Below are 22,659 nucleotides of genomic sequence, written 5' to 3' on the forward strand. Positions count from 1 at the left end.
GGCGTAGCCAAAAACCTCACTTGAATACTGTGAGGCCCTGCGGGCATCTCTAGACAAATGGGCCTTTAAGTTTGGGGCCTGGAAGCTGGTTTGTCTGGCCAGACCCGCCAGGCAGCCTGTGTGCTGGGAGCAGCAGCCGCTGGAAACGAGAAACTCGACTTGGGGAGCTGGGAGGGAAGCATGCAGAGAGGGCCACGGGTTCTGGTGCAGGTAGGTGGGGCAGTAGAGGCTGGGTCGGTGAGCTGGTGAGGGCTGTCTTGCGTCAGTTGGGATGGCCTTCAGTCCATGAGAGCACCCCCATATTGGCAGAGGTGGTTAGTGCAACTTGAGGGTAATTTCCAGGTGCAGAGGTGTGTCCTTTATTTCATGATGAGGGTCAGTCTTGGGCCGGTGAGGACATTCCCATGCACCACCCTCCCACTGTGGTTTCTTTGTGTCCGTTATAGGAGGAGCCAAGGTGGCAGAGTGGAGTGGGGCGAGGATCACTGTGCATGTGGGGGCATGAGGTGAGAAGCCTGCTACAAGGTGCAGCTTGCGTCGAGTAGGCCAAACAGCTGAGCTTCTGTGAGGTGGTGTGGATGTGTCTGACCACCCCCCCACTCAGGATGGCACCCACGCTGGTGGGGGCTCAATAATGGCTCTAGAAGGAAGGGGCTGGGCTCTGTCGCTGCATGTGTGCCAGCGGAGGAGGCATCCAGGGGCACACCTTCATTTTAAAAATTATAGAGAAGCAGAAAGGCAAAAATAAATATTGCTTCTGAAGCTTCTTTGAAGACTGGCATGTATGTTGGAGTGTGTTCTTCCAGGCTGGGCTGTTTTCTTTGAACTCATTCATGCGTTCATCCACTCATTCAGTGTATATTGACTGAGCACCTACTACGTGCCGGCTATCAGCCAGGTGCTGGGAATATGGAGATGAGCTGGGCAGCCACAGTCCATGTTCCTATCAAGCTTATGGTAGTGACTCAGTCATTGTAAAAATATGTAAAGAGTCATGTTTGTGGTCACGGCTCCAAGCCAAGGTCCAGGCGGGTAGTCTGGGACATTGTGGAAGGCTTCCCTGAGAAAGTGCCACTGGATCTGAGATCCGAGGGTAAATTGGCCGGAGGAACACGGGTAGCCTGTGCCAGGCAGTGGCATTCAGCACTGGCAAGGTTGGGAGATAGGAAGAAATTTGGCACATTTGAGGATCAGAAGAGGAAGTTCCCATTCTGGCAGGAGGAGAGCATGGGCAGGTAGGGCCGCAGAGGTGGGACGGGCTGACTTTGCTTGGCTCCGGGGTCATGCTGAGGAGCTGGGCCACAAAGTCTATTGCTGAGGTCAGGGACTTGGTCTGTGTTGCTCACAACTATATGGCTAGTGCCTGCAAAGATGCCTAGCACATAGTAGGTGCTCAGGGAGTATCAAAATGAATGAGCGAGGGAGTGAAGGGAAAAGATGGGCATTTTTACCAGATGGGGATGGTTCTACATGAACATTTCCATAACCTGCTTTTTTTTCTGCATAAACAGCAAATTTTTAATGTCTTTCTGTGTCAATACATATGCTGCTGTGATGAAATTCTTGATGTTTTTTCATATGCTTTCCTTTCTGTCCAGAAAGGAGCGGAGGCCCTGGTGCCCTGCCCTTGGTGCTGAGTATCCAGCAAGAGTGACTGGGGTGAAGAAGCAAAGACCTGGTGAGTGTGCCCCAAGAAGTGGCCAGGAGCAGGAGTGCATAGGGGTCCTGTGGGCCAGGCTGAGCAGCTTAGACTTTGGTGCAGGGTTAGTGGAACTATATAGGGGGTGTCAGCAGGGGGCATGACATGATCCAGTGAGCACTGGTGAGAGATGTGGAGGCATGGACCAGGGAGGCAGTGACAGAAGTGGAGAGAAGGGATGTGAGTGCTATTTAGGAAGGTGGAGTAGACAGGACATGGTGAAGGATTGAATGCGGAGCATGAGGGAGGGGAGGTGTCACGGATGGTGCCTGAGTTTCTGGCTGGAGTGGATGATAGAGGTGGATAGGGAATGACATACAGCTCGTCAGGTACTGTAGGTGTGAAATAGGCTTCTGGTGATGTCCTGGGACTTAGACCAGGATCTATCTTCTGCTTCTCCATTCACCACGTTTCTGTAGAAAAGACTGTTCCCATCAACTGTAGGTTGTGGTAGAAAGAGCATGGTGCCTGCAGGATCTGGGCATGTCCTCTGCATCTCTTTGAGGTCCCCTTGTCCTCCTCTCTGTTAGAAGCACAGAATGGGTGGGCTGGAGTTGTAGGGAATGAAGTTGGCGAGTTGGTTTAGAGTTAGCATCATGGGCCTTGGATGTCAGGCTAAAGACGTTAGACTTTTTTCTGAGGGCTATACAGCAGCATTGAAGGTTCTTAAGCAGAGAAGCAATATCCATGCATTCATCTGTCCATTGCCCATCTGTTCATTCATTCATGGAACACGATCTGAGTGCCTGCTCTGGAATAAAGTGGCAAACAAAAGTGCAGATTTGCATTTTTATGTGCTGAAAGGTGGCATTGGTCTGTGTGCAGGCCAGGTTGGAAGGGAGTGATTGAAGGCAGGAAGCCCACCAAAGAGGCGGGAAGTGATGAGGTCTTACTAACATAGTGGCAGTGAGGATGGAGGCAGGGCATATTCAAACTTATTGATGGGTTAGATGTGTGGGATGAGGACAAGGGAGCATTTAAGGAGGGTTTGCGGGCTTGGTGACTGAGCAGATGGTGGGGCTGTCCCCAAGACTGGACACCCTGGAGGAGGAGTGGGATTGGGGCAGATGAGTTCTGGTTGGGCCATCCTGAGCCAAGAACTCAGTGGGTCTGTTCATTCTCTGTAAGCTCCTTGAAGGCAGAGCCTCTGACTGTCTTGTTCATCACCCTGCCCACTGAACATCCGGACGGGTGGCTGAACTAACAAGGCTGTGGAAGAGATGGGTCTGGCCAGGGTAGGGGAAGGAAATGTGTGTGTCTTGGGTGTCTGCTGGAGTTCAGGCCCTATGCTTGGTGAGATGGGCACTGGGGTTATGTAGAGAGTGCAGCAAGAGGGGCTATGTCACAGGCTGGAAAGAGTCAGATGGGGAGGGTGGGTGTAGGGACATCATGTGTCTCTTCGCCTCTCCATCCTCAGATGATGGTCTGACCTACCTTGAAGTCCAGTCTTGCCAGAAGAGGTACCTGAAGGTAGAGCCCTCTGTCCTCTGGGGAGGCCACTAGCTGATGGCATGTCTGATGGGGTGAAGATGGGGTGTGCTGTAGGGCCTGACTTCTGGAAGCTGGGTAGGGCTGATATGGGGGTACAGGGGAAGGTACTCTGAGGTCCCGAGGCCAGGTGCCAGCTAGTACAGGAATTAAGCCAGCTTGGAGCTTCCGTGGGTACAAGGCCCAGGGTGCCCAGGGGATTGGGTTCTGGGGCAGGGGCCAGGTCAGGCTCTAGACTCAATTGGCAAAGGATCTTGTTGTCTGTGTTGGGGTTTCTCAGCCTCAGCACTGTTGATATTTTGGATCAGATAACCCCTTATTGTGGGGGTGGGGCTTGTTATTGTAGGGTGTCTAGCAGCATCCCTGATCTCTTCCCAGCAGATGCCAGTAGCATCTCCCCGCTTTTCCCAGTCTCGACAATCAAAAATGTCTCCAGTCGTTGTGTAATGTCCCATGGGGGCAAAATTATCCTGAATTGAGAACCTCTGGTCTACAGCCTCTTGCTGCTTTCACTATGCTGTACAAACGTGGAAAACTGGGGCGGGTCAGTGGGGAAGACGGACAGTGATGGGCCACTTGAGCAGAGTTCTGAGGGGTGAGGAGTGCTGGGGCAGGAGAAGGTCATTTTTTTCCAGTAGACAGAACAGCAAGTACAGAGGCTTGGAGGCAGCAAAGTTGGGGAACAGTAATCCAAGAAGGACCCCAGCCCCAGAGGAAGGGGCCTGGAGGCTTAGGGATTACAACTGCAGGAAGATACCTCTGCTGGTCCCCTGTGGCTGTTTGCCCCCAGAGCTAGTCTCCTGCTGACCCTCTGCCACCTCCGAGTCTGTGACACTCCTCCTAATCTTCCCCTCCACTCCTCAGTGAGATGGAAAAACTAAGAGCTGCAACAGGGTGGGACTCAGTCCAGCTGGTGGGAGCCCCAATACCAGCCGTGGGAGGGAGGGCTGTTCCTGGCTCCGCTCACAGATTCCAGCCAACTGGCTGGAGGAGGGAAGGCGGCCTCGCCCTCTTCCCCACAGGCCCCTCCTTCCCTAGGTCAGGGGTCCTGGCTGAGACTGTGATTTATTCCTGTCATAATCCAGTGGTTGCTTTGGTGAGAGTTGGAAACATGTTGGTTTTCCCTTCCCAAGTCTAACAAGGCCTGTTTCCGCCTCCGCGGCCGCTGCTGCAGTGCCACGCGGTGAACTGTCCAGGACATGACAAAAGGGCTCGGTTAGCTGCCCGCTGGTTAGAAGATGAACAGCTCAGAGCTCGCCCTGCCGACAGGCGCTTTCCTTCCCGTTGCCCAAGCGCTGGCCTTTCCTCTTGGCCGTCTGCTCTGTGGGGCCCTGGATACCCCTCCTTCTGCTCATTTCTGGGCCCCAGGGTCCTGGCCTGGGGAGGTAAGGTTGGGGAGGCTGCAGAAACAGGTGGTATCTGGAGACTAATTAATATTTGTGAATAATAATGCTTGCCCAAGGAAACAAATCAATCTGTGTTTGCATATTTATGGCGAGGACTCAGGAATGATCCCAGCTGTTCTCCAGCCAGGGAACCCCCCATCATTGGTGTCACATGGTCCCTTGGGCCCCCACAGAGGCTGGCAGGGTGCTTAGGGTGGGCTGCATGGAGGTGACATGGCTTCTGTGTTTTGTAACATGAGCCTTCTGTGACGTTCATACGCGAATGCTATGGCTTGCTCTAGTGCCTGCTTCTTCCTTTTCCCTCAAAGCAGTGATTCCCAGGCTCTTTGGTTTCACGAACCAATACAATTTCCAAAAGTACTCAAGAGCCAGACATGGGGTTGGCAATTTTTTATTTTGCCAAGTAAAGGCATTATAAAAAAACAACTGTTACCTGCTATCCCCATCGTTTCATACAGGAAAGAACATTTTAACACCAAGGACAAAATTTGAGCATAAAGGACAGTTCTTCCCAAGAAAGGGCAGTTGGCAGCTTTACACTGACGTAGCAAAGGAAAAGGATATATTAAAACCATTCTGAATGTGGAAAAATTGTGTCCAATTATATTCTATAATATCATACCGTATGTAATTGTGTTCCTGCCCAAGTATGTCAGCTTGGCAGAACGGATGGTCCACAGTGCAATTCAGAGACGAGCTTGAGTGCCCAAGTGTCCCGGCCTTGTTTTTATCTTGGTTGTTGAAAGCCCAGGCTCACCCAGCCATGCTGGTGAAGTGGGTGCTCTGCTGTGAAGACCGTTGCATGGATTCACAAGGTGCTCAGCCTTGCAACCGCATTCAGGCTAGCAGCAGCCCTGCCCCCTGTTCCTTTCCCACCTTCTCCCCGCAGGTGACCCTGGGACTCTGGGGGCTGGTGTAGGGCCAAGGTCTAGACTTTAGGCCAGGCCTGGGGATCCAGGGCTGCTCTGCTCTGATGAGGGAGGCCCTGGAGCTGGGAGTGGCCTGAACCGCCTGACACCAGGGCAGGCTCTGTGCCCGGAGTCCGGGGCGGGAGGCAGTTTGCTTTCACCAGGAGCTGGTGAGGGAGAGGCCCTGGCTCGTACAGCTGTGTGGTTGCCCGAGTAGTTGCCTGAGAATGTGTTTGTGTGTGTCCCTTGTGTTTCCCCATCTCCCTGGGCATCTGTGTCCTTGTGTCCATCATGGACCACTGGAAGAAGCTCTCTCTTCTACTTTCTGGATCTGAACAAAGTGTCCTGAGCACCCCAACCCAGAGACACGGGGTTCCTGGAGGCCCCAGGTTGGGGGTAGGGTTACCTGAGGCCCAAGTTCTCTTAACACCCATGGCCAGACTCTCATCCAAGCTTGTACCACATGGGTGTCTATTCTGGGAGTTTACCCCCACGATGGCTCTCCTGGGAGCTCTGCCCCCACCGTGATGTCTGTAACAGCACGTTACATCTCTGTGATGATGTATGGGGAGTTGCACCCCTGTAATGTCCTTATCAGGCAGCTGCACTGTACCCTCTGGGTCCACCCACGTGATGTCTAGACCACATGGTTAAACCTCCATGATGTCTGCACCTGGGAGTTACACTGCTATGATTACTGCACCAAGGCGGCTACAGGGGATTAAGCCTCTGCTCATTGTACTGGGGAGCTGTATCCTATGATGACTGTACTGTGCATTTTATTTTCAGAGCAGGGAGATATGCTCGTGCTGGGGGCCTATGTCCCTATGAAGCCTGCCTGGCAGGGTTACATGCTTGGAATGCTTGTTCCTGGGAGTTAACATCTGTGACTATTATAGAGTTATACCCATGATGCCGGTACAAGGCTGCTGTACCCTGTCCTTTGGTGCAACACAACTATTGAGTTATAAACTCATATATCTCAATCAGGGGCTCCAGGATGGTCCATCAGAGGCCCATACCCCCATGATGACCTGGCCTGGCATAGGATACCAGATGTGTCCACAGGCCCAGGGAGGAAGAGCCACTCATAGTCCACCACCTGATGGCCGCTGGGAAGGTGCTCCATTGTTGGCTGCATGTGGCACCATAGCGCAAGCTCAGGCAGGGCCTTAGTGATGTGTGACCCCCATCCCAGCGTGGCCTTGCAGGCGTCATTGTGGTCTCAGCCGCCTGAGCTCTGGGATCATGGAGCAGATCCCCCCCTCCAGCTTGGTGTAAATGGACACCCATCATGCCCCTTCAATGTTCTTACTTTGTTGTTCAGCTCCAGTCTCAGATTTTTGGTGAGATCCTGGGACAGGGGACAACTCCCACCCCTTTTCCTTTGTGTTTGGCCCCATCCCACTTTGCAGTCCCACCTGCTTTGTCCAACACCTTTGCTCAACTGCTGCTCCCTGACCTCATGACCTTTGATTATCTCAGTTAAGACAAGGGTTCAAATTTCAGAAAGGACCGGAGCACCTTTGAGCCCTGCCCCTTCCTGTTCACCTGCCCTGTCACCTTGAAAATTCTCTTACCATTGTGGGTCAGCGGGGACCTGGGTCTGATCACAACTCCCTGACCGAAGTCCATGGGTATCACTGTGGGGCCCCAGGGCGTGTCCGTTGTCATGCACTCTGCTCTGTTGTGTCTTCACAGCATTCATGAGGGATTGACCACGTCTCATCCCTCTGCCCAGAGCGTGGTGTGATCAGAGCTTGTGGGCACTTCCATACATCCCCTGGTGCCCCCCGTGAGGGGTATGGGAGAGAGACCCTGGGGAGCTCACTCTCCCTGGGGCCAGAGAGCGATAGCAGCGTATCTCCCATGTACAGTGCGGCCACACTAGAGGCTTCACCCAGGTGTGCCTGGGGGCACTCCAGGCCAGGAGCTTTGGGAGTAAAGGCCTAGAGGCATTCAGCCAGTCCCAGAGGCTACTCAGTCTTTTTGTGCATAGCTTCCTGTCTCAAACATCGGCGCGTGAGGCTCACACCCCATCCTCCCTACACTTGTTCGGCTCTGGGCTTCTGGGGCAAGGGCAGAAGAGATGTGGGGTTTGAATTCTAGGGTCTAGCACCCCCATTCCTGGCCACTAAGGCCTCCCTGTGGTTTCTCTGTGAAGTGGGAAGGTGCCATGGGAATTGGGTAGGACGAAGGTGGCCAGGCAGGGCAGCAGCAGCTTGTCAAGAGCACGTCCTGGCGAGCACTGATGGGTTGTGGCTTTGGCTGGAAGCCTCTGATACCTGGAGCTCGTCTTCTGCTAACAAGCCTGTGTTCTGGGGCCTGTGCTCAGCGTGCTTGTGGAGTCTGGCCTCCCACCTTCTCCCTCCCTGCTGGGGAGAGGAGGGGCAACAGAATTATCCCAGGGAGACTCCAGAGTCAGTCTGCTTAGCCCTTCACTGCTCCTTGTCTGTCTTGTCTCTCTGTCTTCTGTCCCACCTAAGTGTCTCTCTGACCCTGTTTCTCTGTCCTCTTATGGGGGTGAGTTAGAAGCTCAAGGTCTGGAATGGAACACACTGTACATTCTCTGATGTCACCCACTCCCTGTACCCCCTACTCAGGTTTAGAGAATGACCTGAAGGCCTCCTGCACTCTTTCTCCCTCCACTGTGACTATTGGGCTGTCCTTATGGGTGCTGGGGAACCAGTGAGGAACTTGGGTGGTCACTGGGGTCAGAGGTCTAGGTGGTCATTGCACAGCCCAAGTGGTGGGGGGGTCTGTTGAACGAGGCTCTGCATGGTCAGTCGGTCAGTGGGGGTCAGGAAGCGACAGGGGTGGCCATTAGGGATACCAGTAAATACCAGCTAACTAGCTCTGCCCTTCTCTCCATTACAGGTTGATTGTCCTGGGCTGTGGCTGGCTGTGGAGCTAGAGCCCTGGATGGCCCCCGAGCCAGCCCCAGGGAGGACGATGGTGCCCCTTGTGCCTGCACTGGTGATGCTTGGTTTGGTGGCAGGCGCCCATGGTGACAGTAAGTCTGAATCCTCAAGGTGCAGATCTCCCAGGTTGAAAGGTGGCATCCTTCCCAGCAGGACTCTGGGATGGGGACAGACCAGCTACTAGGAGAGACAGGATGGCCAGAAACCCTTTAGACCTTCTGTCCTAGAGAGCCCCCACTGCTTGGAGAGCCTCTTTCTAAGGAATACCTGGGTACTTAGGAGCATCTTTAGGCACCAGAGTGGGGCAGTCGAATCGTGACCCTGTCTTACGGGGCCAGGGTGAGACCGGTCCTGGATTCATGTGGTCACTGTGTGATGTGCCTGTGCATGTGCTGTGTCCACTGTTGCAGATCTGTGCTGAAGGCACAGTGTGAGCTACAGCCAGGGGTCGGCATGGGAATCGGGGGGTGGCACGCAGGGCATGTGTGTGGATGCATGCCCAGGATGCCAGGTGTGTCCATAGGCCCAAGGAGGGTCAAAAGCAGGAGCCACCCATAGCTCTTCCCCTACGCTGGACCCTCAGGATCCAAATATCCAGATCTGAGCCCCTCCTTCTCTTTTCATGGGGACCTTCTAGGCAAAGGAGCATCCCCCCTACCCCAGCTCCTCAGCCCTGGAAATGGGGGAAGGATTGTGTTTGGCCGGCAGGAAGCTGAGCAACGCCCCTCTGTGTGTGTTTGTGTTAGAAGGGGGTGGAATTGTCCCCATCCAGATCCAACTCCGAACTTTGGTCCCTTTCCTGCTGCCCTTCCCCCTGCCTAGCACTATGAGACTGGCCGCAGCCCGCCCCGTCACCATGGTTACCACTGCTTGGTTACTGGTGGGAGGCGGGGCACAGGGCAGATTTAGCCAATCTGCAAGCTGAGGGGGAGGGGCGAGGTCGGAGCCAAGGTCCCTGGGGGAAGGGGCCGTTCCCAGCCTGTCCAGAGCCCAGGGGTGATCCAGGGCCAACCCTGGGGTCAGCCCACGGGTCACCAGGCCATAGGGCTCCCCCACCCGCCTCCGCCTCCGTATCTCTGGGCACAGATCTCTCCCCTTGCCCCACCGGGGCTCTTTCTTCTAATGGCTCATTAATTATTCAGAAACATTCTGGAGTGGGTGGGACTGGCGTGGTCCCGCCCTTTGTCCTTAGGTGCTGGGTCCTGGGTGGAGATAGAAGGGAAAGGAGAAGGGGCAGGCATTCCCAAGGGGTGGGGCGAAGGGTCATGGGAGCACCAGGTACCAAAGAGAGGGCTGGGGAGATGACAGCAAGGAACAAGACAGGTGGGGAATCACATGGGGAAGTGGGGCAGGGTATCTCCAGGCTTGCCTGGAACCTGCAGGGGCAGGTTGGAGTAGAAAGCCCTATCAGGTGTGACCCCTGTGGTTGGCAGGAAGGTGAAGGCTTGTCCAGATGTGGTCAGCAGCTCTTGGACACTGAAGTACTGTCCTTGCCCTCCCCGCTGACCCAACCCCAGGCACTCTGAGGGCCTTCAGACAGGAGCTCTAGGGCAGGGGAAGGATGGCCCAGCTGGGCTTCAACAGATAACACATTCTGGGAGAAGAGCTGCCCCTCCTACTGCCTCAGACCCAGCGCGCTCCAACCTGTACCTGTACCCCTCACTCTCATCCCCTAGCCTGCTGTCTTCCCGCGTTCTCTCCTGTGAAAGGCATTACCACCCACCTGGTCACCCAAGTCAGAACCTGGGCCTCCTCCCAACCTCCTCCCTCCGTGATATCCCACATCTAATCCATCACCAAGCTCCGTTGCTTCTACCTTCTGAATATCTTTGGAATGCATCCACTTCTCTCTCTCCCGCCTTCATTCAAGCCACCCTCGGCTCTTGGGCTTTTGCACGCAGCAGCCTCCTGATGATTTCCCTGCCTCCAGTCTTTTCCTTCCTAATCCATTCTGCATTCCAAAGGTAGAGTCATGTCACAAGGTGAAAACATCATCATGTCACTCTTCAGTTTAGAATCCTTCAGTCCCTCCTGCCCCCAGGCCCCCAGGGTTGTAACCCTTCTCTAGGCCCTGCATTATCAAGCTTCTATCCACCTCGTCCCTTGCTGTCCCCCTACCCACCCCACTCACCCACCATGCTGACTTCTTTTAGTGGCTCACCAGTTCCCAGTAGGAATTGGTAGGGGCAAGGCGGAACAGTTTTTAAAGCAAAGTCAAGCACCTCCATGCTGGTTCCTTAGGAACCAAAGCCCAAAGACCAGGTCTTGAAGGTAGAAAGCAGCTGAAGAAGCTGAAATCCTGCCTTATCCAGGTAGGGAGTTCGGGGGACTCAGGCCTTCTCCCAGGCAGAGAGCCATGGGGCAGGAGCCTGGGCTCGGGGTCATGGTGACTGAGCCCCAGGAGCCAGGGTCTGTCCTCCGGGCCTGTCTTAACACTGCACACACTTTTGGATCTCTCCCTGCACTGAGGCCGGTCTCGGGCTGAGCTTGGGCAACTACTAGCCAGGGGCAAGTGGCCATGCATGGACAGGGCCACTGCAGAAGGTAGGGTAGGCCCCCCAGAGAATTGATGGCTGGGGCAGTGAAGCGCGGAGCGGACAAATGTGTTTCAATAGGCCTCTTAACGAGACAAATGAATGGGGGCCCTGGCCTCTGAGGGGAGTGGAGGGAAGCGGGTGGAGAAGCAGCTGCCAAGAGTTAGCCCAGAGGCCCCAGCGTCAGTGCCGCACACGCAGCTCCAGTGGAGATTTGGGCACACATTGGGGTAGGATCTGCCACAGCGCAGCTTCCCCAGCCGGGCTTCGTGGCTTCTCAGGATGGGAGGTTGTGGGGCCAGAGGTGTCCTGAGCCAGGGCAGAGTTTTTTGCTGATCTCAAGTGCGTGTCGCGTGCCTGCCTTCAGGCAGGACCTGTAGTGTGGAGGCACAGGCTTGTGAGCAGTGACCACAGGGTGTGCTGGGTGGGTGCAGTGACACAGGCCATGGCAGAAGCATCTTGGGAGGGGAGTTGGGAGGCTTCCTGGAAGAGGGGAGCCCTGAAGGGTGAGTGGACATTTGCTAATGGGGGCATATTGCATAATGAGGTGGGGTTTAGGGGAAGAAGCAGGAATGTGGCTGGGCTTCTCTGTGGAACTCATGGGAGAGCCACAGTGAGAACCTGACAGCATGGGACAGAGGTGGGGTCCCGGGACCAAGTGGGAGTGAGACCCTGGGTATGGCCCATTTACCCAGAATCCTAGGAGCCCAGAGCAGGATGTGTGCTGGCTGGAGGGGTGGGTGGTGGGTGGTGGGTGGGTAGACAGAGGTGGGCAGAGGCTGAGGAGCCGGGAGTGTGTCTGTTGTGTCATTTCCCTCCTCCCCAGAGCCTGTGGAGCACACAGGGTCTGTCGTCTGTCGTCATGCTCTCCCCCTTGTTCTATGGGTGGCCTGTCTAGACTCTGCTCCCTGTGGGACTTCCCACAGGTTCCGCTGCTTTCTCTCTCTCGGCCTGTTTCCCTGTTGCACAATGCGGATAATCACGCCTACCTGGAAAGGTTAACTGAGGTCACGTGGACGAGGTGCCTGGAACCTAGTATGTATTCCCCTTATCTAAGGCCGTGACCTGGGGCTCTTGCTGTGTCCCTGGGAACCAGGCTTGTCTCTGAGTGGGCTCCAGGGGGCACCAGGAGCAGTCAGAGGAGCTCACTGAGTCCCCGCCTAAGCTGCTCAGAGCCGGGGAGATCTGCCTCTCCAGAAGCTCCCTGCCCTGCCCTCGCTGGCACTCACAGCCCTGCCTCCGTGTTCCCTTTGTGTACGTGTGTATGTGTACTCCATGGGAAAGGCACAAAATAGCAGTCAGTCTCTCTATAGAAGAGCCTTGATGGTGGCCCAGTTTGACTGTCCCTGAGGCTGGACCCCTACAACCTCCCTGGGAGGTGGTTGCAGCCGCCCTCTTCCAGCCAGTTCCACTTATTCCTTTCTTAGGCCACTTCCTCCTACCCTGCATGGGTTTGGTGGCCCGAGAATGTTGCCGTGCATACCCCGGGAGCTGAGCTGAAAGGGCTGTGCGGCTGTGTGTGTCGGGGAGGGGGCATGCTCTCGTGGGGTGTCAGGCCAGGTGGCAGTGGGTAACTGGCAGAAAGGCCCTCCTGGTGTGTTCTGGTGGCACCCTGTTGACCCAGTCTCAGAAGTTGTGTTCAGATCTCCCTGAACACCAGCTGTGGGTCAGGCACTGGGCAGAGTAGTCAAAGTAGCTTGGTTTGCTGCCTGCCTGGGGACCTGACACTGTGGGATCTGGTCAGTGCTGGGATGGGAAGCCCCGGGCGTCTCAGGCCATGGGACACAGAGCAGGCTCCTGCAGCAGCTTGGTCAGGTGGGACATGAGAGAGGGGCTGGGCTGGGCACGCTCAAAGGCAGGGAGGAGCCCGAGGACCTGGCCTGTCAGGGTAGCCTAGGTGGTGGGTCCAAGCTGTGTGCTCTGCACAGTGCTGGGCCTATACTATAGTTGGTGATCAAAAAATACTTGTTGAAAAAGTAAAGAAGCCGGGTGTGGTGGCTCACGCGGGTAATCCCAACACTTTGGGAGGCCAAGGCAGGTGGATCGCCAGAGCTCAGGAGTTTGAGACCAGCCTGGGCAACGTGGTGAAACCCTGTCTGTACCAAAAATACAAAAAATTAGCCAGGCATGGTGGTGTGCACCTGTGGTCCCAGCTACTCGGGAGGCTGAGGTGGGAGGATCGCTTGAGCCCAGGAGATGGAGGCGGAGGTTACAGTGAGCTGATTGTGCCACTGCACTCCAACCTAGGTGACAAAGTGAGGCCCCACTCTCAAAAAAAAAAAGACTAAAGAAAGGTGAGCCTGAGAGCTTGGGAGGACCACATTTCAGAGGGGAGTGGAGAGAGGAACGTCAGGCCCGTTGGTAGCTGAGGAGAGGTGTGGTTAGATCTGAGCTCCTGGAAGATTCTCTGCTCAACGAAAGGGGCAACGCCTTGTCTCCGGTGCTGTGTCCTGCGGGTGGAGGTGGATTGGAGGGAAGCGGAGGGCGAGGCCTGGTCGAGGGGCGGGGCCTGCCTGTCTGGTCCCCGGGGCTGCACTGGGCCAGCCTGGCAGAGTCTGTTGGGTAGGCGGGCAGGGTGCAGGCTCCTCTCCAGCCTCCAAGGGAGGGGAGTTGTTCTGCCTCCTCGATAGCCCCAGGCCTTGGGCACAGCCCAGCCTCCCACGGCTCTCGGGCCCTCCTCCTTCCAGGCCGCCGGTGACCCACACCTGGCTCTCCTCCCCGGCGTCTCCTCTCTGCTTCTTTGTTTGGAGCTGAGGCCCCGCCCCGCCCCGCCCCCAGGCCCTCTCGCCCGGCCATTCCGGTTCAGCAGGTTCCAGCGCCCGGTTTCTGCCGCTGCAGGTCCCGGCAGGAGCTGGAGGGGCACTTTTTCCCCGGGTTTCTCTCCCGTGGTGCAGCAGGGGCCGCAGTCCTCATCCTCCTCAGTTTCTCAGTTCGGTCCTTCTTTCATTCTCCACCCCTGGGTGCCAGGAACTGGGTCAGTCACTGGGACAGGAAACCAGACAGGCATGCTCTCTGCCCTGCCCAGGGTTATGTTCTAGGAGGGGAAGCAGCCATTAATCAAACACCAAAAATGTGGAAAAGTAATAGCCTCACACGTGTGCCTAATAAACCGTGAGTGAAAGTTATAAGCTCAGCAGGTAGGTAATAAGCTAGGAGCAGTGCTGTGGGAGGCAAGGGAGTTACCCTCGAATTTCAAACCAGGAACTGAGCACATGGGTTGGGGGCAGGGGGACTGGAGAAGGCAGTGATATTCAAATGGAGAACAGAGGATGAATGGAAGTTAGAGGGTACAGTGGAGGTTGGCAGAAGCAGCAGCTTATGCAAAGGCCCTGTGGCTGCAGGGAACATGACATTGCTTCTTTAGAGGAGTCAAAGCTGGGGCTCTGGGGAGAGCAGCTCGGTCAGACCCGGCGGCTTTGTCTGCCATAATAGGTGTTTTGTTTTGAGAGTGATTCGGGGGCCTTTGGAGGGTTCTGATGGGGCTGGGTGTCGGGGGAGTCTGTCAGCTCACTGTGGACACTAAGTAGAGAACAGACGGGAGGCACGGGGCAAGCCTGGAGGCAGGGCCTCCCGCGTGTTAGGCCAATGGGGTGCCAGTCAAGGGAAGGTGGTATCTGGACTAGGGTGTGGCAGTGCAGATGGAGAACCCTGAGCTGCTCTGTGGAGGGCTTCAAGTGTGGGGGAAGAGTGCGCGGTATGGGGGTGGGGGACAGGAGACACCCCCAGTGGAGCCTGAGCAGGAGAGTCGTGTCTGAAAGCACCTGTCTGGAAGGAGCAACAGGGGCCCACTTTGCAGTCAGCTGCAGTTGGGAGAGCCTGGCGCCTCATTCACATGGCATTCAGGGGAAGGGCAAGGCACGCTGGGGGGTTCTGGACCTTCTGAGGTGTCTCCTTGTCTTTCTAGCCGCTACAGCCTCGCTGAGCTGGCTGCCCAAGCCTGCCCTAGGCACTCTAAGAACATAGTCAGTCCCAAGGTCTCCCTCCAGGGAAGGCCATAGGCGAGCTTAGGAGTGAGAAGGCTGGATCAAAGCCTGGCTCCACGCCTGCATCCCTCTGACTTGCCAGTCATTTCACCCTCTGAGCCTCTATTTCCCCACCTCTTAAATGGGGATAATAATACTACCTACCTTATGGGATTGCTGTGAGACTGATAATGTTGATACGAATGATGGCCTCACTCATGGAAGGCCCACCACGTAAAGCAGTTTACAGACATTCCATCTATGACAGAATCCTGTGTCGCTGTTTTGGAGATGGGAAAACAGAGGCTCAGAGATGGTGAGTGACTTGCATAATAATTACATAAAACCCCCAGAGCCCCTGGCCCCTGGAGTTCTGAAAAGTTCCTTCCCTGCTGGTACCTGCAGCTGCTACTCCCTACCTCGCTCCCATAGACCCTCTCCTCCTTGGAGACTCTGCCCCATCTGCTGACCCTTCTCTGCTGGATCAACACCTTCTCCGTCTCTGCTAGCTCCCATCAGTATTTAAACATTGCCTTTCATATCTGTCTTCAAGAAAAAAAGAAAAACAAAAATTCACAAACCTCCCTTCCCCCCTCATCCTTTCCAGCTGCCAGCTGTATAGTCACCTGTACTTCCCTCTCTCCCTCATCACCTCCCAGTCATTCTTTGGCCATCTTTGGTCTGGCTTTGGCCCCCCACCCACCACTCCACTGACTCTGTTCTTGTCAAGGTCCCTGACAGTCTTGTGTGAACTGTTTCGTACCAGGTGTTTTACAGTCAAACATGCCTGGATTCAGGTCCCAGATGTGCCCCTCATTGGCGTGTGACCTTGGACAAGTGACTTGACTCCTCTGAGCCTGTAAACTGGGGATAATAGCAATGAAGGACTAAAGATAAAGAACCTGGTGCAGAATGGGTGCTTGGCAAAGGATTGTGATCATTGCACACGTTTCTGTGCCAGGTGCCAGGCTGGGCCTGGGCTCCTGGGGACCGAACAGGTGGTCTAAAAGGTCATTTCTCACGGCACTAGCCCTTTTTGGAGCTGTTCATTGGCCTGATTAATAGGAAACGGATCAGCTGTCAAGATTAACGAGTTATTGCTACAAGATTGTAGCAAATGGGTTGGGCTTCTCTGGGTTCATGACCCTAGGTGATGGAATTCTTAGGGATAGGGGCTGCAGGTTGGCCCTGGTATGTGTACTGAGGTGATGAGGGTGTGGCAGTGCCATGTCTGAGGCCCCACCTTTCTTTTTTTTTTTTTTTTTTTTTTTTGAGTCTCGCTCTGTCACCCAGGCTGGAGTGCAGTGGCGCGATCTCTGCTCACTGCAAGCTCCGCCGCCTCCTAGGTTAACACCATTCTCCTGCCTCAGCCTCCCTAGAAGCTGGGACTACAGGCGCCCGCCACCACGCCTGGCTAATTTTTTCATGTTTTCAGTAGAGACGGGGTTTCACCGTGTTTGCCAGGATGGTCTCGATCTCCTGACCTCGTGATCCGCCCGCCTCGGCCTCCCAAAGTGCTGGGATTACAGGCGTGAGCCACCGCGCCCGGCCGAGCCCCCACCTTTCTTTTCCTCCCTCTGCCTCCCTGTGGACACCTTGAGGAGACTGTCAGAAGGCAGTAACCAAGTCAGTGGGGGAGGGATGGGAGAGGCAGATTTACAGGAAAGCATTCACCTGGGAAGACATCCAGAGATACTTAGGAACTGGACTGTCTAGGCCTTGGGGACTGCTGCTGGTATGTGGGGGCTGGGAGAGAGGGAGGAGTCACGGTTCCTGGCTGGAGCCCCGGGGTGGATGGTGGTGCCATCACTGAGATGGAGAGCAGGGGGAGGGACAACTCTCTGGGAGAGCTGGAGCTCTTCCCAGAAGCTCTCCAGCACGCCTTTTTCCTGGAGCTTGGAATTGATGTGGGGAGGGCAACGGCAGGGTGCAGTGGTAGTGTGAACTCCAGACTCCGAACACCTGGATTCGGATCTTAGCTCTACCACTTACCAGCTGTGTCATATTGGACAAATCCCTTAACCTCTCTGGGCCTCTAGAAACAGATAACAGTTATAGCACCCACCTCATATGCTTAACAGAGTTAAAAAATGTTAAGCTCTCTGAACAGTGCCTGGCACATACTAAGCGCTGCGTAAAGGTGAGGTGTCCGTGTTTTCTTTGTAGGTCTTTCTCTCTGCTCCCATGACTGCCACCTGCCTCACTGGCCATTCCTGTAGTGACTGTGCCGTGGTGACTTGGTGTCTCCATCTCTTCCAGGCAAACCTGTCTTCATTAAAGTCCCTGAGGACCAGACTGGGTTGTCAGGAGGGGTAGCCTCCTTCGTGTGCCAAGCCACAGGAGAACCCAAGCCACGCATCACATGGATGAAGAAGGGGAAGAAAGTCAGCTCCCAGCGCTTCGAGGTGCGTCTGTGGTGGGAAGGGGTAGGCAGGGCTGAGGGTCTGCCCACACTCTCTCCTTTCAGTCTCCCTCCCCATGGACCTTTTGAAGGTGGGAGGACAACTGACCCTGAGCAGGCTCCTGTGTCCTGAGTAGGCTGTGACCCCATGTCTGTCCCCTTGACAGGTCATTGAGTTTGATGATGGGGCAGGGTCAGTGCTTCGGATCCAGCCATTGCGGGTGCAGCGAGATGAAGCCATCTATGAGTGTACAGCTACTAACAGCCTGGGTGAGATCAACACTAGTGCCAAGCTCTCAGTGCTCGAAGGTACGTGCTAGGGAGACATGTGGCACAGTGGGCTGCCGGGCTGAGGTGCGGGAAGAGCCAGCCAGCCCTGATCCTACCCTGGGCCCATGTGCATTTGGCGGAAAGGAGGACTGGCCACCTTGGGGTCGGTGAAAGTCAGTGGTGGACAGTGATAGTCATTGGATCTGACCCGGATTGTGTGGCTTATGCTGAGGCCAGCCATGTGGGGCATGATGCATTTGTATTCTACTGCTGAGCTGGGTCGTCGCTTGGGTGGGGTCTGGGGTCTGACTCGAGATGTGGAGCCGCAGCTGTGTATCCCTTAGGTTATGTGGTTATGGCTGTGGCTGTGGCAGTGAACCTGATTTCCATGTGGAGCCTGGCCGTAGGTGTCAGGTGTGTTTCTTGTTGCCCCTGTGAGCTGAGGCTTGGGGCTGTGTCCGTGGATTTTAGTGTCTTCTCTCACTTGGTGGCTTCTCCGTGCATTCACAAGCATTCCCTGGATCACCTTGAAGTCCTCTGAGCATCGAGGAGGAGAGAGCTGTGTCTAAGCCAAGTCTTGAGGACAGGTGGGAGTTGGGGGTGGTGGTTGGCAGTTAGGCAGGTGCCCAGGCCCAGAAGCAAGAGAGAATGGAGCTTTCAGAGAGCTCTGAGTAGTTCAGTTTGGGTTTTCTGGAGGGCAGAGGGGGAGCTAGAGAGCACAGGAAAAAGGGGAAAGCAATTCAGCATGAGTCTGGAGAGGTTTGGAGGGCAGATTACACAGGCTCTGGCTGAGAAATGAACACTCTCCTAGGGACATAGGAAGCCACAAACAAGGCGGGGGTGACATGATCAGACCCCAGCCACAACGGATTCATCAGTCTGAATTTGTATTTTCAAAATATAGCATCGATTGTTGCTTTCTTTTTTTTCTTTTTTTTTTTTTGAGACACAGTCTCACTCTTGTTGCCCAGGCTGGAATGCAATGGTGCGATCTCAGCTCATTGCAACCTCTGCCTCCTGGGTTCAAGTGATTCTCCTGCCTTAGCCTCCCAAGTAGCTGGGATTACAGGCATGCACCACCATGCCTGGCTAATTTTGTAGTATTAGTAGAGATGTGGTCAGGCTGGTCTTCAACTCCTGACCTCAGGTGATCCACCTGCCTCAACCTCCCAAAGTGCTGGAATTATAGGTGTGAGCCATTGCACCTGGCCAATTGTTGCTTTCTTTTTTTAAAATGTGATGTCGATACCTGTTCCTTTTTGAAGAATTGAAAAGTATAGAATAGCACAGAGGGAAAAATTAAAATGTCTCTCTACCTCTACTAATAACATTTGGTTATTTGCTCATGGTCTATTTTCTGTGCATATATATATATACATACACACATATGTGTGTGTGTGAACAGAAATGGGACCACATACTATCTGATGATTTGTAGACTGCTTAAAAAAAATATATATATATATATATATGACATTTTTCTTGTCATTAAATATTCTTCTGTATCATTAATCCTTTTTTTTTTTTTTTTTTTGAGGTAGAGTCTCGCTCTGGAGTGCATTGGTGCCATCTTGGCTCACTGCAACCTCCACCTCCTGGGTTCAAGCAATTCTTCTGACTCAGCCTCCCGAGTAACTGGGACTACAGGCGCGCACCACCATGCCCGACTAATTTTTGTATTTTTAGTAGAGATGAGGTTTCACCATATTGGTCAGGCTGGTCTTGAATTCCTGACCTCGTGATCCGCCCACCTTGGCCTCCCAAAGAGCTGGGATTACAGGTGTGAGCCACCGTGTCCGGCCTGTATCATTATCCTTAATGGCTATGGGTAAGCTGTCACATGGAAGTACCCTAATTTATTTAGCCATTCCCTTATTGTTGGACACATATGTTGTTCTCAGTTTTTTGTTTCTATAAATAAGGTGCCATACACATCATTGTAGATGGATGTGTTCGCCTTCCTGATTATTTCCTTATTCTAGATTCGTGGAAGTGGAATTGCTGAGTCAAAGGGCACATGCATTTTTAAGCCTTTCCATATTTCCAGAAGATTGTGTCAGTTCATACTCCTGCCAAGCAGGGCAGAAGAGTACCTCTTTCCTGCACATCTTTCTCAGTGTTGGGAATTATCATCAGAAAATTTTTTGCCAACTTAATAGGCAAAAAGTGGCATCTCATTTTAATTTGCATATCTTTGATTACAAGAACAGCTGAACATCTTTTCACATTGGCCATTTTTACGCCATGACTTTATCTGTTCACACCCACATCTCATTCGGTTTACTCTTTTTGTTGTTGTTGTTGTTTGGTTTTTGTTTTTTTTTGTTTGTTTGTTTTTTGAGACGGAGTCTCTGTTGCCAGACTGGAGTGCAGTGGCGATCTCGGCTCACTGCAACCTCTGCCTCCCGGGTTCAAGTGATTCTCCTGCCTCAGCCTTTCCAGTAGCTGGGACTACAGGTGGGCACCACCACGCCCAGCTAATGTTTGTATTTTTTGTAGGGGGCTTCACCATGTTGGCCAGGCTGGTCTCGAACTCCTGACCTCATGATCCACCCACCACGGCCTCCCAAAGTGTTGGGCTTACATGAACTACCATGCCCACTGCCAGTTACTCTTTTGCATCTGTGTCTCGTGTGAGTCCATGGGCTCTATAAGCTTAGAGGATCCATGGCGGACAGTGGTTAAGACTCTGTACCACTCACTTCCCATGTGTCTTTGGGTTAGTAACTATGCCTCTGAGCCTCATTTGCTCCATCTGTAAATGGATATAATGCCTACCATCCAAGCTGGTTTGGAAGATTGAATGCTCTGTATGAAGCACTTCCCAGGAGGGTGGTGGTGGTTGCTGTGGGGCTGGAAGCTGTACCTCTTGAGGCCTCACCGTGTGAGCTGAAGGTGGTTTTCCTCCGTGCTGCCTGGCATCATCCGGGTGGTGCAGCCCCACTGTCTACTCCCATGGGGGGACTTACCTGTGCAGTAGGAACTCAGAGAACAGGTCCTGGACCAGTATCACTGATTGCTGAGTTCTCAGGCTCCTCCCTGCCACTGCTGACCTCAGTTTCCCCACTCGTGACCTGGGGCAAGTATTTCAACGCTGCCCAGTCCTCCTGTTGGCATTTGTCCTAGCAGGGAGCCGTCTGCCCTGCCCTGGCATTTGGTAGGCAGCTGAAGGACCAGATGCCCCAGAGGGCTTCTTTTCAGGCTCTCAGTTTGGGGAACAGGGCCTCCTTGTTAGTGTTGAAAGAGAAGTCCTTCAAAAGTGCCTAAGCCCCAGGTGCTGTGTCAGGAGCCCTCTTACCTCTGCCACTGCCCTGGGCAGCCTTATCTTTTAAAGGGTTGAGGAGGATGGAGGTGGTCTTTCAGTCCTGGGGTGAGGAGAACCGACTCAGACTGACAGCAGGGGTGGGGTGCGGTGGCTCTCGCCTGTAATCCCAGCACTTTGGGAGGCAGAGGCCTGCACATCACTTGAGGTCAGGAGTTCCAGACCAGCCTGGCCTACATGACAAAACCCCGTCTCTACCAAAAAATACAAAATTAACTGGGCGTGGTGGTGCACGCCTATAGTCCCAGCTACTTGGGAGGCTGAGGCAGGAGAATTGCTTGAACCCAGGAGGAGGAGGTTGCAGTGAGCTGAGATTGCACCACTGCACTCCAGCCTGGGCGACAGGAGACTCTATCTCAAAAAAAAAAAAAAGGGACTGGCAGGAGGTGTCTCTGCAGGAGGTGTCTCTGTTTGGTTTCTTTACCGGGGCGGGCAGTATATGTTTGTGCTTCTGGGGTGTGAGATGTGTCTGATGAGGCTGGGGAGAGTGTGGCACAAGTACCCAGACCCTGTCCATGTTCCGGGGAAGGGTGTGGAGCTGTGGGCCTGAGTGAGCCCCTCCTGCTTCTGAAACACAGCATCAGGAAGACAAAATGCTGACTTATCCTGTTGGTCTGTGTAACCTTGACCAGCATTGGGCTTGACAGAAAGGTGTGCTGGGGGAGAGCCAGAGGGTGAACACCCGCCCCCCGCCCCGCCTCACCCCACCCCTCCCCAAGCTGGGTGCCTGCAGGAACTGGGTGAAAGGATGGCTAGACTGGGATGGGGCCGGCAGGAGCCAGGGCCATTCTTGGGAGACCACCACAGGGTCCGAGGAGGCCTAGGGAGGGGACGGAGCTGGTTGGGATCTGAGAAGTAAGAGTCCAGCCCCCTTCCTGAGTTGCATACAGCTCTGCCTGTGAGCTGGGCTCCTTGGAGAGTGGCTGAGGGCTGTCCAGGGTGAAATGGCTCAGGTGAAGATCAGTGTGCCCCCAAAAAGGAGTCCAGGCCTGCAGTCTGTTCTGTGGCCTCTGCCTTTGCCTCATGTCACACCAGGCCCAACTGCTCTGGCTAGGGCCACTCCCACCACAGCCCATGGGAGTGCCCCCACTCATTCCCCATAGCCATGCCTTTTGCACCCCGCTTCTGAGCAGGATTGTCATTCCCAGTGTGGCCTCCCCTCGACACCTCTGCCAGGGCTGCATATGAGGTGGAGGTGCCCAGCACAAGCTGGCCGGGGTGAGCCCGTCCTGGCTGTGATGAGCGTGGGGCCCGCCGCCCAGCGTTCCTGTCTGAGTGGTAATTGAAGCCATTAGCGCGCCAGCCTCTCCCTCGCCGGGTAATGGCAGGAAAAGCTCTTCTCGCTCCACACTCTTGAGGCGGCGGCTGAATCACTCCCCCTCCAACCCGCCCGCCCGCTGCCGCCACTGAGACAGGGAATCTGACATTTTCCCTCACCAGGGAGGGGGAGCCCTGGGGGAGGGGAGGGAGGCAGGCCTGGATTCCTGGCCTTTCCCCCCAGGAGGATGGGGGGCAGTGAAGGTCTTGGAGCTCAGTCTGTAAGTCATGGATTCACCTGGGGCCGCGGGTTTCAGGCCTGGAAGGACTGGCTGGGAAAGCCCAGGAGGCCGCCAGACATTTAGTGGTGTGGGGAGGGCACTGATGATTTTGGGTAGGTTCTGGGAGGGACAAGGAGGCAGGGAGAAGAAAGAGACTGTGGAGGAGAGATGAGCTGTTTTGGACTTGTCCTGGGGGGGCCTAGCTCCAAG

General features: G+C 54.6%; 1 protein-coding gene across 1 annotated transcript in view; it reads left to right on the forward strand.

The window, feature by feature from the left end:
- Positions 1-1,075: 1,075 nt before the first annotated feature.
- Positions 1,076-22,659, forward strand: part of PTPRF (protein tyrosine phosphatase, receptor type, F) — an 86,146-nt gene continuing 64,562 nt past the window's right edge. Inside the window, exons 1-5 of the mRNA XM_012001792.1 lie at positions 1,076-1,235; positions 1,599-1,678; positions 8,379-8,514; positions 17,178-17,323; positions 17,487-17,628. Coding sequence (XP_011857182.1) covers positions 8,424-8,514; positions 17,178-17,323; positions 17,487-17,628 — 379 coding nt within the window. The 5' untranslated portion in view covers positions 1,076-1,235; positions 1,599-1,678; positions 8,379-8,423. The remainder of the gene's footprint in view (positions 1,236-1,598; positions 1,679-8,378; positions 8,515-17,177; positions 17,324-17,486; positions 17,629-22,659) is intronic.

This window comes from Mandrillus leucophaeus, unplaced genomic scaffold (assembly GCF_000951045.1).
Source record: "Mandrillus leucophaeus isolate KB7577 unplaced genomic scaffold, Mleu.le_1.0 Scaffold67, whole genome shotgun sequence".
NCBI classification, from domain to species: domain Eukaryota; kingdom Metazoa; phylum Chordata; class Mammalia; order Primates; family Cercopithecidae; genus Mandrillus; species Mandrillus leucophaeus.